The sequence below is a fragment of the Typopeltis vanoorti genome, chromosome 4, assembly GCF_054136105.1.
Source record: "Typopeltis vanoorti isolate ZY-2024b chromosome 4, IOZ_Tvanoo_1.0, whole genome shotgun sequence".
Classification (NCBI taxonomy): domain Eukaryota; kingdom Metazoa; phylum Arthropoda; class Arachnida; order Uropygi; family Thelyphonidae; genus Typopeltis; species Typopeltis vanoorti.
The window spans coordinates 130,297,672-130,313,560 of NC_143552.1; the positions used below are offsets into that span (position 1 = coordinate 130,297,672).

At 36.2% G+C, this 15,889-nt stretch overlaps 1 protein-coding gene across 3 annotated transcripts in view; it reads left to right on the forward strand.

The window, feature by feature from the left end:
- Dis3l2 (Dis3 like 3'-5' exoribonuclease 2) overlaps nucleotides 1–15,889 on the forward strand; it is a 592,606-nt gene that overhangs the window by 265,575 nt on the left and 311,142 nt on the right. For all 3 annotated transcript variants that reach the window (XM_090392002.1, XM_090392000.1, XM_090392001.1), the window contains exon 9: nucleotides 12,228–12,375. In XM_090392002.1, the coding sequence (XP_090248128.1) occupies nucleotides 12,228–12,375 (148 nt within the window). The remainder of the gene's footprint in view (nucleotides 1–12,227; nucleotides 12,376–15,889) is intronic.

Here is a 15,889-nt window from a genome sequence, read left to right on the forward strand (position 1 = left end):
CATGCCTGGGATGTAGAAGCTGCGTGTGCCCTTTCCATAGTGATTATTATATTTATATGTGATATAATTAGTTGTCTGAGGTCTTGTTATGTGGTATGTATTTCTGGCTATCCAGTAGTTGGCATCGAAATAATGTTTTAGTAAAGCTGCATAGTGACATAAGTGTTTTGCTATTAGTATTTTGTGTTCTGACATTGCAGTGTATATAAAGTTGTTATTATTATTACGTGACACCTCCAGGGAGTCCAAAGACTCATTGAGGGAGAGCATTTACTCTACAGCTCTCTATCCCCACTACTCACAATCCACTAACAGCATCTACTGCCCATCACAACCACTGGTACTTTCACTGACATCCAAGCCCATGGTGGGATTCGAACCCGCAGCCTTTTGGCTGGAAAGCGGATATGGTAACCACATGGCCAACCATGCCAGCAATTTTCTTTTTGTTCCCAAAGGATCAGTTTTATCATTTTGTACTGTAATGACATTAATTTATTTAGTTTGTAGGGTGCACATAAAGCATACGTTGTTATAACGTATCTTAGTATATTTTGGCATAGTGCTTTATATATTTATGTTTTTAGGCATATGGGAACTATGTCTTTTAACCTGTAGAGTTTGCCAGTTATTGTTTGTAGTTTGTTTTGTAGATGGTTTATGTAGCTATTCCAGTTCATATCTGCATTGAAGGAAATTCCAAGGTATCGTATTGTCTCAACCTGAGTGATTATAATGATTTTACTGTTCTGTGTGTGTTTTTATGTTGGAGAGTGGAAATTGGATGGTTATATATTTGTTATCAACTGGTCGAGTCAGTGGGTTTCTGAATATAATTAATTTTGTCTTATCCGAGTTTAGATGGAGTTTTTGGTGAGCCAGTCAATGAGCAGATTTATGTCATGCTGCATGTTTGTTTGGGCTATGCTTACATTATTAAATAATAATAATATTATTATTCTTGTAATTTATTCTTGTAACTGAGAATATATTTAAAGATATTTAAATACATAATGATAATAACATAATAAACATAATAATATATTTACATAAAATGGGTGCAAGGGGTGATGTTGAATTTATGCATCAGTAAATTAGTGTAATGGGTGCAGAGAAATTTGTGATTATTATGGGGGATTTTAATTATGGTGATATCGATTGGAAGGAGGAATTATCAATGGCAAAAGGGAATTGGAATTCATTCACCTTATAAGAGATAATTACTTGAAACAGCACATAACTGAAGGGACTCATGGTGTGAGGGTGTTGGATCTTGTCATAGGTTCAGAGGGCATATGCATAAGAAAGGTATTCTCATTACCTCCGATTGGTGAGAGTGATCATGTAGTACTGGCTTGGGAGGTTACAAAATTTGTGGAGTTCTCTCTCAAGAAGGGGGGTATATTCGGAACTACGGGTTAGTTAACTATAACAAGCTTCGAAGAGAGCTTACAGCCATCCCATGGCAGAAAATATTACAGGGGAAAGATGTTAGCAGTGCTTGGGATATGTTTAGTGGGTATCTGAGGGAGACAATATCAGAATGTATTCCCATGGTTAGGAAGATTAACAAGGTAGGTGTTAGATGGATGAGTAGTAGTATCAGGCTTGTCTACAAAAAAAAAGAAAACATTATGGAGAATTTACAAGGAGAAAGGTGATCAGTACACTAATGAGTAGTACAAAGCTCAGGCTAGAAAGGTTACCAGCAAAGGTTACCAGCATAGTAAGAAAATCAAAATCCCATTATGAGAAGACCTTAGCTAAGGGGATCAGGGGTAATTCCGAAGAGTTCTTTCGCTACTTGGCAAGTAAAAGGAAGAATGACTTTGGAAGGATAACCTTAGTGGGTGCTGATGGTATCGAGGTGACCAAATCAGATGTAAAAATCAGAGTTACTGAGTGAGCACTTTTCAGAAGTCTATCATCCAAGTGAGGATATCTCTGTACCTGTAGCAATAACTGATGTGAGAATTCAAGTTAATGAAATAGAGATACTTAGAATATTGCAGAATTTAAATGCAAACACTGCTCTTGGTTTAGATGGAATATCAGCTTGGGTGTTATGTGAATGTGCAAGGGAATTGTAAACTCCTCTTACTCGGTTATTTAACTTGAGTTTGAACTCTGGTATAGCCCCTAGGGAGTGGAAGGAAGGCAAAATAGTTCCTTTGCATAAAGGAGACTCCAAGACTGTGGTTGTAAATTACAGACCAATTACCATCTTGGGAGTGGTGGTAAAAGTACTGGAAAAGTTGGTTAAAGGTCAGAATTCAGGATTGGGCGGATCAGAATATGATACTCTATAAGGGCCAACATGGTTTTGTTAAAAGAAAAGGTCGGTCCTGCCTTAGCAATTTATTAACTTTTTATGATAGAGTGACATCTGAGTTGGGCAAGGGAAATGGGTGGGCTGTTATTGTTTAATTTGTACATAAACGATATAGGAAATGACTTGAAGGGAGATGTTCAGTTGTTTGCTGATGATGCAAAGTTGGGAAGTGCAATAAGAAATCAAGCAGATGTTGAGAGTTTGCAGGATGATTTAAATAAGCTGGCAAAATGGGCAAAGGGTAATGGATGTCAGTTCAATGTGAAAAGTGTAAAGTTATGCATTTTGGGGTTAAAAGATTACCAGCTGTGTATCACGTTGATGGAACGGTACTCCAAAAGATTTATGAGGCTAGGGACTTGGGGGTATTAGTGGATAGGGAGTTGAAGTTCAGAGGACACACATCGTTAAGGTGTCCAAGATAGCACATAGGATTACTTGGTTATTGAAGAACATACTAACATCCAGAGATAAAGAAGTTGTTATTCCTCTTTATAAGGCATTGATACTTCCACATTTGGATTATTGCGCTCATGTCTGGATTCCTTGGAGATGAGGAATTGGTGGAGAGGGCTCAGAGGAGAGTGACTGACTAAGTTGGTTGAGTAGTGTAAAAAATGCTCCCTACATTGATAGATTTAGAGCTTGTGGATTACAGAAGTTGGTTGACAGGCAGAGAAGAGGAGATATGATAGAAACATTTAAGTTACTTAAAGGTTTTTATAAGATTGATGCAAGGGAAATATTTCAGCTCTGTGATAGTGATGGAAGAAGAAGAGGTCATCCCTGGAAATTAAGGAAAAGTGTGGTTAACAAAGGTGTGAGAACTAGATTTTTTGCTTGGAGAGTGGTGAATGAATGGAATGCATTGCCTGACTCAGTTGTGAGTGCTTCATCTGTAAAAGAGTTCAAGAAGAGGTATTGTAGATATTGTTTTGATAGTTTGGGTCTCCTGCGATGAGTCTTCTGACTCCATGGAGATACCCATATAATAATAATAATAAAATGCTGTAGGGGATATACTCAACACGCAAACTTAAAATGAAGCAATACATCACCTAGTTTTTGCAGGTCTTACTATCACTCACAATAGCTTTTCCATTGTATGTTCTTAGGCTGGTTTGTTTATTTCAGAGTGAAAAACCTAGCCATTCTGTATGTGATTGGCTAACTCATCTTCAGTTGATAAAATTCTTTCATTACTTATAATTATGAAGGCTTCTCCAGGGAGTCCAAGAATTTCTTGAGGGAGGGGCCCTTTAGTTACTCATACCTAGATGCCTATCATATCTCTCCTTAAACATGTTCCTGAAGATGCAGTGCAATTCTAATGGAAGCCATATGCTTACTTACTGCATGCCATGAAAAGAACCTGGACCTCGCCTGTTTCCTAAACACACATCCTTACTCAGTTTCCAGAGTTTAACTGTATCTATAACATAACCTGCAGAATTCACTTGTATCTATACTGGCTGGTCCCCTTACTAACTTTTATGTCTCTATCATAATCATAATTTCTCTCACCTCTCAGTTCATCAAACTTTGAAGACCATACCCTCTTTCTGTCTTTCAGTTTGCAGTTGACATTGAACTTATATGCATTTTCATTTGCCCTTGTAACCAATCTGCTCAAAACAACCTGCTGGAATTATGTATGAACTATGTCCCTTATCACTCTTCACAACTTAGCATCATCAGCAAATAATTGAATTCCACCATATTTTTACTTGCTACAGTGTGATAAAATTATCTTGGCCTGTTCAGCTAACTTCTTCGCTGTCATTCTTCTGGCCTGCCATTTATTCTGTTCCTAAACCTGACATCATCTTCTTGTGATATCAGATGCATAGCATTCATTTTTATGCTCCTTGATTTAAAGTGTTTTTCATCCAATTAAACCCTATGCAGTTTATTCTTGTAACTGAGAATACATTTAAAGATATTCCTATCTTTACATGTAATCTTTGACTACTTTACATGTACTACTGATACCTCTACCATGCAATTCTTCCGCATGCCATAGCACTGGCTGAGGCTTCCTCCTTAGTTTATTATAATCATCTGCCTTAAGTTTTACATATTCCCCTACTTTAATCCTTTATTCAAGTGTGAGCAAACAAAGTTTGCACCTGAAAGTATCTTCAGGACTGGGGTAAGGTAGTACAATACCGGGCAATTTGTTGCAAAGGTGGACCAAGCTAACATCACTCCTATCTCAGTATCTCCTATAATGTTTTGCATTATGGGAGATACTGAGATAGGAGTGATGTTTGCATTATGGGAGATACTGAGATAGGAGTGATGTTAGCTTGGTCAACCTTTGCAACGATTTGCTCGGTGTTGTACTACCTTACCCCAGTCCTGAAGATACTTTCAGGTGCAAACTTTGTTTGCTCACACTTGGATAAAGGATTAAACTGAATTTATTATAGTCTCTCTTTTTTAAATTTACTGTGGGTTGTATCCAAGACATGGTCAGCCAGGCCTGAATGACCGTAGTCGTGGTTGCAGATGTATGACTTGTGTTCTTCTAAGCAGATGGTTTCTGATCTACCTGTCTGTCCAAAGTATGCCAGCAAAAATAAAGTAATTTCTCAGTGCCTGGAATTTACTTTATAAATTCCAGGCACTGAGAGAGGAGGGAGCTGATCTTTTGTAGAGGGGATAATGGTAGAAAGTTTGCAGTGGGACTTAAATGCTGAGATGGACGGAGAAAGGGGGAGGAACTGATTATTTTTTAATACTATAATTGCTATAGCTATTGGAGAGGAAGGTGTTGTGTATGTGGTTGAGTTCATTTGAAAGGACAGTTCCACTGGAACAAAGAATGTGGGCTCTCTTGGGTAGTTTTAATAATGCCATATTGTTGAGCAGGGTGGTGGTGGTCGGAGAGTTTGTGAATGTATTTGCCTATGTGTGTAGGTTTTCTATATACAGTGAAGTAAAGTGTACCATTAGGCAGGTGTGTAACTAAGGTGTCTAGAAAGGGTAAACTATTATTATTTTCCTGTTCCATTGTATGCAGGCTGTTGAGGTGGCTGAGGAAGAAGTCTAATGTGTCTGGGCCATAAATCCAAATAGAGAACACATCATCTACATTTATGTAGATGATGTGTTCTCTATTTGGCCTTAAATTACAAATCATTAGGGGGAAAAACCAGGACATTCTCAAAAAAAAAAAAAAAAAAGTAGTATTTTCTTTGTCATTGGGCATAACTATTTCAGAACCAAATTTGCAAATTTAATTGGTCTTTCTTTTTCGAAAATAAAGTGCACAAGATTATTTCTTACCATTTTTGCCAACTAAACATCCAAAATAATTCATTATAAAAGTTATGGAAACAACTACCATGTTAGAGTAAAACTTCAGTTTTATATAAACCAAAATATTCACTTGACTTTTTGACCGTCACATTAAGGTCATCTGGAGTATACACATTTATACAAAAAAAAAAGCTGTTTGTGTCAGTTGTGTTTTTTTTATAGATAAGGATTGTACGGCCAGTTTCAATTATAAGGTAAGTAACAGGTGCAATAGATGCAATGAACTCCAGAATGAGCCAATGGAGGGAGAGGATCTTTGGAGGAGTTGAATATGTTTTTTAATTTTATAGGTGGTTTAAAAGTGGCATTAAGATTATAATGGTATGGAATTCTATTTTTTTTTCCTAATAACTCTTTAATGTATGGGATAGCTATGGTTTTACTGTATCTATATTATTTTTTGATGAAGAAAAATTGGCTGGTATGGATAGACTGTCTGAGGGACATGTAGGAGTTGTAGGATAGACATGTGACCAGTGTATCCAGGAAAGGAAGCAAGTTCCGATTTTTCAGTTATAGTAAATTGTATGTGCTCATTTTGTTTGTTCAGGTGGCTGAGGAAGGTGTTTTAATGTTTGATGGCCATGTGGCCAGATAAAGGAAACATTGTCAATCAACGTATCTAAGCCAAGCTGTAGGTTTTAAGGAATGTAGAGCATGTTGCCCAAAAGCTTCCACATAAAAGCAATGAGAGGAGGATAGTGGTGAGCCCATTGCCATACCTTCTTTTTGTAGATAAAAATTATTTTGCCACACAAAATAACCAGAACGTAGTACATGGTCAAAGAAAGCTTTAATGTCAGGCAGAAATTTGTTCTCTAAGAGAAGAATTGTGTCACTGATGGGACATGTGGGAAAAGGGCAGAAACATCAAAACTGACTAATAAATTGTCTTTGCCGAATGTTATGTTTTTAATTTTGTTCATGAAGTGTTGTGTGTGCTCTCTATATAGGAGGAGGAATGATTTACCAACTCCTTGAGTGGTGACACTAATTTCTTGTCTTAGTGATAATTTGGGCTGTCTATTCATTTGTTTGCTAATGTTGCACAGTCGGGTAGGGTGATAGCTAATTAAGGTGAAGTAGAGAATATGTAGGATGATTTGAATAAGCTTGACAGTTATGAGCAAAACATTATGGATTCAATTTAATGTGGAAAAGTGTAAAATTATGCATTTTGGGATACAAAGATTACAAGCTGTGTACCACATTGAGGGAACTGGACTCCAGGAAATTGATAAAGCCAGGGATTTGGGGTGGGGGTAATAAGAGAAGGATCTCAAAAGTTCTGATAAACACTTTGAACAAAAATAATATTAAGCAACTGATATAACCACAAGAAAGAACATACTAGTAGCAGAGTTATTAAGGTAACTTTATTCTTTATATGCTCTTTCTAGTGGTGCTTATCAGAACTTTCCAGACCTTCCCCACTCCCCCTCATAGTAGATGGAGAATTGAAGTTTAGAGGGCATATTGCTAAAGTATCCAGAATAGCTTACAGAATTACTTGGTTATTGAAGAACACACTAACAAGTAGTGATAAGAGCCTTATTATTCCTCTTTACAATGGTACGACCACATCTGGATTACTGTACTCAGGGAATTTTCCTGGTCACCTGCGTTTCTTATGGCTAAGGAAGTGATGGAGATTATCCAGAGGCAAGTGATCAAGATGGTGATTGGTGCACAGAATGCTTCCACTGAGGATAGATTGAGGATTTTTGGGTTGCAAAATTTGGTTGATATTACCAAGTAATCCTGTGCAGTACCCTGGCTACTTTAGCAATATGCCCTATAAACTTCAGTTCTATCTCCTACTACTACTCCCAGATCCCTGGCTTCATCAATTTCCTGGAGTACAGTTCCCTTGATGTGGGATGCAGCTTGTAATCTTTATATCCTAAATTGCATAACTTTTCACCTTTCCACATTAAACTGAAATCTGTTATGTTTTGCCCATACTGTCAGCCTATTTAAATCATCCTGCAAGCTTTCTACATTACCTTGATTAACTATTACACAACTTTGCATCATCAGCAAACAACGGAATATCTCACTTCAGTTTATTTCCTATATCATTTATGTACAAATTTAACAGCAGTGGTCCAAGCACAGAACCCTGTGGCACACCACTAGTCATCTGCCTTTTTGTAGATTCTGCTCCTCCATATACTACTTTTTAGTATCAGCCATTAGCCACCCTCTTATCCACATAACCAGTGTCATATCCATCTCTATTTGTTGCAGTTTGTATAACAGAGTTCTATGTGGTATCCTGTTAAATGCCATGGCAAAATCCAGCAGCATCATTGTTTAAAACATTCCCTTTATTCAACTCATCTGTTACTCTATTATAAAAAAGTTACTAGATTATTAAGGCATTACCGACCTTCACAAAGCCATGCCACCTCTCATAGAGTATCCTATTATTATTGACCCATTCCTGAATCTCTTTTTGATTAAATTTTCCAGTACCTTTACCATCACTCCTGTGAAACAGATTGGTCTATAATTTAAAACCACAGACTTAGACTCCTTCTTTATTCAAAGGAATTACTTTCACTCTTTCCACTCGCTTGGGAATTTTCCAGAGTTGAAACTTAAACAGCCCAGAAAATTTCATCTCGAGCTCCCCCCCCCAGTACATTCTCATTAAACACTAGCTGATATCCTGTCCAGTCCCACAACTATACAGTAGTTCCCCCTTATTCGTGGTTTTGCTTTTCACAGTTTCAGCCACAAAAAGCAAAACCTGGTCTGAAAATATTAAATGGAAAATTCCAGAAATAAACAATTCATAAGTTTTAAATTGCGCACCGTTCTGAGTAGTTTGATGAAATCTTATGCCACCCTGCATGGAATGTGAATCATCCCTTTGTGCAGCATATACAGGCTGTACTATATATGCTACCCATCCATCAGTCACTTAGTAGCCATGTCGGTTATTATTATTGTTATGTGACACCTCCAAGGAGTCCAAAGACTCATCAGAGAGGGGCATCTACTCCACAACTCTCCATCTTCACCACTCAATCCACCAACTACATCAAACTGCAGCTGCCATCATCATCTATATCACTGCCATCTACTGTTTCCCTCATTCATTTGCCCAACTATCTAACTTATTCAAATCCTCTTGCAGGGCTACCACATCTGCACTATTACTAATAATCATTAGTTCCAGCTAATACAATTAATTCTTTCATCTTCCTTTGTGGATTCTGACAGCATTACTGATGTTAATTTTCGCACCAGGGCAACAAGAATTTGTACTGCTTTCATGAAGTACCAGTATCACCTTATAGAATCACCATAAACAATTATCTGCTTATGTTCTTTCTCTTATTCATTCTTACTTTTTTTTTTTTTTGGCTTTGCATCTCCTTTTTTTCTTTTCTTAGTTCCACTAATTCCTTTCTGTTTCTGCAGCCTTTCAATCTCACGCGTTCTCCTGTTAGGGACCACATCCAACCGAGCTATTTCTTTTCTGCCACTGCAACTGTTGCAGATGCTATCTTACCACTACTTTCAATCAACTTATTTATACTCTCTTTCCCATTTTTTTCACCATCGTTTAAACCTGGAACTCCATTCATTCCAATACTTTCAGTTTCACAGCTTTTAGTAGTAACTTATGCTGTTATATTCTCACTTCTGACAACACACATTTCTGGCATGTAAAGCATCTACATATACACTCTCTCCAATGCCATTTCATACCATAATTCATTTTCTCTTGGCAATGAACACATAGCAAACACACTACACTTAACAAAATCTCTGTACAATGATGTCTTTTGCAAAGACAAAGAAAATATTTCAGCACGTGGCTAGAGAGGGTGGGGACAGATCATTCTTGGAAGTTGGGTAAGAGTAGTTAGCAAGGGTGTGAGGACTAGTTTTTTTGCTTAAAGAGTGGTGAATGAATGGAATGGCTTAGTTGAGTCAATTGAGAGTGCTTTGTCTGTTAATAGTTTCAGCGTGAGGTATGATAGATATTGTGTTGATAATTTGGGTCTTCCATGATGTCTTAGAACTACATGGATGTGCCTGTACAGTAATAATTTAATTCATAGTAATGTCTTCTACTCATATTCTCTTAAAACATCTGGTATATATATATACCAGATGTTTTAAGAGAATATGATAGCTGACCACCTGACTGATATACTGATATATGTAGGTAACTATTATTATATGACTATTTCAAATAGGAAATAGAAGTTTATTCCTTAACTAAATCATCTACCACATTTCCACAGTTTTCACTTTTCCTTCTTGACAAAACTATGTTATTCCTGAAGCATCCTTAACTTACTCCACTGCTCTTTCTCTCATTCTGTTACTATACTTTATACTCACATTTTCGATCTCTTAATTTAATGCATCAACCACAGTTTTTCCTGCAACCAGCCACACACATCTGGTTTCTCTGACCATTCATAATTTCACTGAATGAAACAAGCATCTAACACCAAGCCTATCTATTCTGCAATTACAGATATTTTTGACCATTCAAATCACACAATACATCACCATATTGCATACCATTCCTTTTATATTGGCTGTTTAGTGATACATTAGCAATCTGCCATCTGCTAGTAATTATACTTGCCAAGAAATTATATTCTTGCTTAATCTTTTATCAAAGTATAAGTTGACGAAGTTTGAGCATGAAGTATCTGCCTAGGTTACTTGTATATAGAGTCTGATGACTTCACATCATTTGCTTAACATGCCATAATGCAAAGCACACTTCCTTTCTGATATGCAAAATGCTATACATTAAGGGAATCGTCACTAGACAACCTTTATTAAGGTGTTATCAGTAGGAGCTAGAATCAGTGGTTACAAGAAATTGAAGTGTGCTTTGTATTATGGGATACTAAGGCAATTGATGTGAAGCCTGTATATACAGGTAACCTACTCATGAAGATGCTTCATATGCAAACTTAAGGAATTAATGTAAAGTTATTAGCCACTGTATATAAAGTAGTCTCAGCATGAAGATACTTACTCACAACTTTGTTTGCTTACACTACTTGGATAAAGGATTAAAGAAGATTTTTAATTTCTTGGCATGATTGATTTAATTTATAACCAAGTAAAAAAAAATTTGAACAACTAGCGCTAATCCAGAGCTACTTGTGTATGGGAAATATATGACTTCTTCATTACTTAAAAATTGGTACTGATTAGAAACTGTAGTGCAGAGTACCTCAGAGCCCTGAGGTACTCTACATTGGTGGTGAAGCTCAAAGAGAGAGTCCATTCACCATGACTTTCAGTGAACAACCAGAGAGGAATCAATCAACCCAGTTATAAATGGTGACAGATAGACTTTAGGATGGCAATTTTTTTTAGCAGACTTCGATGCCAGATGTAGTCAAAAGCTTTGAAAATTACAGCACAAGTTTCTCTGAAACATGTCCACTGGTGGGTGTTGTAAACTAAGGTGCAAACTTTGTTTGCTTACATTTGGATAAAGGATTAAACCAAGTATATAATTTCTTGGTACTTTTGAGTATTGTTAATCCATTCATTTTAGAAATTATGGACTTTACAACCGTGTTATAAATAACTATTTTAATTTTCGACTTTTCAACCTTCATATTAAGGTCATCATCTGGAGTATATACAAGGACAAGCTGAGTTACATTTCATACAGTAAGCTAAAGAAATAATGATTTGATCACCGGTTATTCTACTGGCATGACCTCTAGTGAAAAAAAAAATACAGATAAAATTAATCGATTATTTAGAAACTACATCAAAGCTAAATTCTATTTAAGATAACATGAGAGGAACATTCTTTCATATAGATAGTTTTCTTACAGTAACAATGATGTCCTATTTTTAACATGACAATTATTATATTAGATTTAGATTATTTTTTTCATTAGAGGTCATGCCAGTAGAATAACCAGTGATCAAATCATTGTTTCTTTAGCTTACTGTGTGAAATGTAACTCAGCTTGTCCTTGTATATTTGTATATACTCCAGATGATGACCTTAATATGAAGGTTGAAACAGCGAGGAATTAAAAAAAAAGTTATTTATAACACGGTTGTCAAGTCCATTTTTCTAAAATAAATGTCAATCACCGTGCAACACTAAAATAAATGAATGTTGTTAAGTTTTCAGTATTTTGTATTATTTATTTATTTACATTCATTAGAATCATGTTAGCATTTGCCAGATTTCTTTTGAGATTATCATAAAAACAAAACACAATTTATTCTCACTATAATAGATTCTTAAAGTCAAAAGAAAGAGCTTGTTATAGCAAAATGTTTAGTTTGTACATCATATTTGCTTTGTTAGTAGTGTTACTATAAGACTTTGGTTGGAAGTATTTTTTTATTATTATTAATAAAAATTTACTTTAAGTAATAATTTCACTGTAACATTTGTATTTGCTTAGTGAGAATTGATTGCATATAACATGTTTCTGAAAGTTTAGGAGAATTGTGTGTTGTGATTAGTTGTCTGAATGGCAACAGATCATTTCATAAACCTAAACAAAGTTTGTTTGTAACATTTAAAGAAAGAAGCTTTTCATTTCAGGTTGTTTATATAACGGAGAAAAAAAATTCTCGAGTTGCAGCTGGACACCTAAAATTATTCCAGAATGGAAATCCTAATTGGGTTTTATTTTCTCCTAATGATCATAGATTACCTCGTCTTATGATACCTATGTCAAACTGTCCTCCAGGTTAGCACCTAACTTTTTTACTAAAATTTTTGAAACTTAAGACTTGTCAGATCGAGATTATGGACCACAAAGGTTGGCATTGCTCTCTTAATTGATTGCTCAAAGCAGGGCTCTGAGCAATCAATTAAGCAATCAAATAATCAATGCGGCCCTCACTGTCTGAGCAATCAAATTGATTGCTCAGACAGTGAGGGCCGCATTAACATTTCTATGAAGCCTGCGGGCCACTAAGCTATACTGCGGTATTTAGAATTGTAAGATGCTTTCCAGATTCACAAGGAATGCTGTGCATTTGATACTTTACATAAAATCCTATAAAAATAAACAAACTCAGCTTTAAGAGCATAGGTAGGAGTCGGGTTCAAGATAAATAAATACAATTAATACTTGAAAAAAAAAAAGATAATTTAATGAAGAAAACCTTCCATTTTTACAATGTCAATGGGCAACTTGGCAATGTTTTTCCTTGACTAGCTTGTCGATGTTGGTATCAATGTTGGAAGTCGCTATGCGCAGAGTATTCTCGGATGTTGGTCCGTAATCTGAGTTCTTGTCTTGAACTTCACATGCTTCATTCCGGAGAAGAACTGCTCGCATAAGTATATGCTTCCTAACAAAGCGCACATCTTCAAAGCATGTTGGCGAAGATTAGGGAATGTGTCCTCAGAAATGTAGTCTTTGTAAAATGTAAGAAAGAGCACATTGAATAATTTTTCTCTCAAAGAAGAGTTGTTTTGGAGATCAAGCAGCTGCATTTGTACTGAGCCTGGCATTTCGGCAGCATTGACACTGAATGGCATTAAAAATAAATCTAATGAAGACTTGGTTACGAAAATCACTAAATCTCTCTTTGAACTCACTTCGCAACATGGCTAATTTTATAGCGTATTCATGAAGAGATGAACAGTTTCACTCAGCGCGAAGCTGAAAATGAGTTAAATCTTTTTTTGCGAGTTGTGCCTCCCAAAGTTTGAGCTGGTGCACACTCTGTTTGATCATATCAAAGCTTTTGTGGCCAAGCTCAAACTTTGGGAGGCATAACTCGCAAAAAAAGATTTAACTCATTTTGATATTTGGATTGTAGCTGCGTATTTAGGTCATTCTTATTCATTGAGATGTCGGTCACAAAGGCAAAGTCTGTCATCCACTTCAGATCATTAAATTTTGCAATTGGATTCCCCTTGGTTTGCATGAACTGCTGTATTTCGCTCCTTAAGTCAAAGACTCTTTTAAGAACCTTCCCTCTGCTCAACCAACGCACATCACTATAATAAACCACATCGCCATGATCCGCTTCGCACTCTTGGGTGAAAAACTCTTGGAATTTACGATGATTCAATCCTCTTGTCCTAATAATAATATTGACGACAGTCACAATAACTTTCATGACATTCCCAAATCTAATAGTTTTTGCACACAAATTCTCCTGGTGGATTAAACAGTGGTAATGGACGAAATCTTTTCCTCCTAGTTCCAGTTCTTTTCATAGCAGGCCAACAAACCCTTCATTCTTTCCCACCATAGCAGGGGCACCATTAGTTACCACACCCTTCAGGTTGGTGAAGCTGAGGTCAAAACACTGGAGCATTTTCTTGGCGGCTTCAAGAATATCAGTGCCTTTCATCGTTCCCTTCATAGATACGAGTGCTAGCAGTTCTTCTGTCCCATTGAATTGTTGATCAATGTCACGGACAAAGATAGCCAGTTGTGCTGTATCCTTCACATCTGTGCTCTCATCTAAAGCAAGTGAATATGATGTAAATTTGGACGACTGTTTTTTAAAGTTCCTTCAATATCATTGGCAAGTTCTATGACACGTCGTGCTACAGTTATTCCAGACAAACTCGGTTTTTTAAACACTTCCTTATTATTTGGGCACAAAATATCCCAGCAGCGATGAGACATTCTTTCACTAACTCGCCATCCAAGAAGGCTTTTGATTTTTTAGAAATTTTTTCAGCTATTACATAACTTACTTCGACGCACGCTTCGCTCTCTTCCCTCTGCCTTTTAAACGTACCCTGCTGGCATTTTAAATCAATTTGGAGATGGTTCACTTTGTCCACACGAAGCCGCCCTTGAAGGTGATCGAAATTGGACACATGCTTTGTCTCATAGTGTCATTTTATATTGTGTTCTTTTGAGACTGACACTGACTCACGACAAATTAAACACACTGGCTTATCATCGATCGGCACAAAAAAGTACAAATTGGTCCACTTTTCGTTAAAAACCCGACAAGAATCGCTTGATTTACACTTTTTACTTGTAGACACCATAGTGATGGAAGGTGAACCCAAAAAATGATCCAAAATGGCCGTGTAAAGGTTATTATTCACTGAATATGTCTCACACTAATGAAAAAAGTCTGGCAATATAAAACCACAATAGGCTATGGCTCACACGACGAACCTGCGTGCGCTTATGCACAAATATCACACTGTTCACGACTGGCTGACTATGGATGAGATCCTCTTGTATTTATATGAAAATAACGAAGTATCGATAACCTTCGAGATGTATCTGGAAGCACTAGACAGCGCACTCGAATGAACTACTGCTTCAGCCATCTACCTGCAACGTTAGTACTAGTACTTAAGTACCGCTTGGTGCTGGTACTGAAGAAGCATGTCTATTTAATATTTATTTTTATAGGATTTTATGTAAAGTATCAAATGCACAGCGTTCCTTGTGAATCTGGAAAGCATCTTACAATTCTGAATACCGCAGTATAGCTTAGAGGCCCGAGGGCTTCATTGAAATTATTTTTTATTTAATTATGTTTTAATGTTAAGTAGTTATTTTTTCAAAATGTCAAAGAGCTCTGCAGGCCATGCATTGAAGATCCCTGGCTTAAAGCAGCAATTATGAGTTGGTGTGTGGGATGGGGAGGGAATAATCCACTATGAATCAACATTAAGTATGGATTTCTTTAACACTTAATTATTTGTGTGATTTATAAAATTTCCAGTATTATATTTGCATGTTAATTTATTCTTTAATTCACTTTTTCATTCTGATAATATGAAATATCTATCATACCAGTATTTTCTCCAGTTACTGTTAATATAAAACTTAAACTAAGAACTGTTGAAAACTCCTAGTATTACATGTCATGAATTTTAGCTTGACCTCTTGTATATATTGGTTGTGTTTATAACATGAGTGTGTGTCTGTATATTCTTTTACAACTATGCTATAATTGGGGATCACTGTGCTTAAAGAAATTGAGTATTTTTTTTTTTAAAAAATGATATAAGTAATGTGTTGGCAGTGCCAGATCCTTTTAATAAAATAAACATTCAATAAAATATTTGATAAAATCTTATTTTGTGAGTATCTACTAAGTTTATATTTTTTGATTATTCTATATGCGGAACTTAGTTTTAATTATGACTGAGCTGATTATAACAGTTTTTAATCTTTAAGTATTTAACAGGGGTGCTTAAGTGTCAAAGCCGTATAACTGAGAGGAGACCTCCACATAGCCTTTAAAGGAATGCGGAGAACTGAC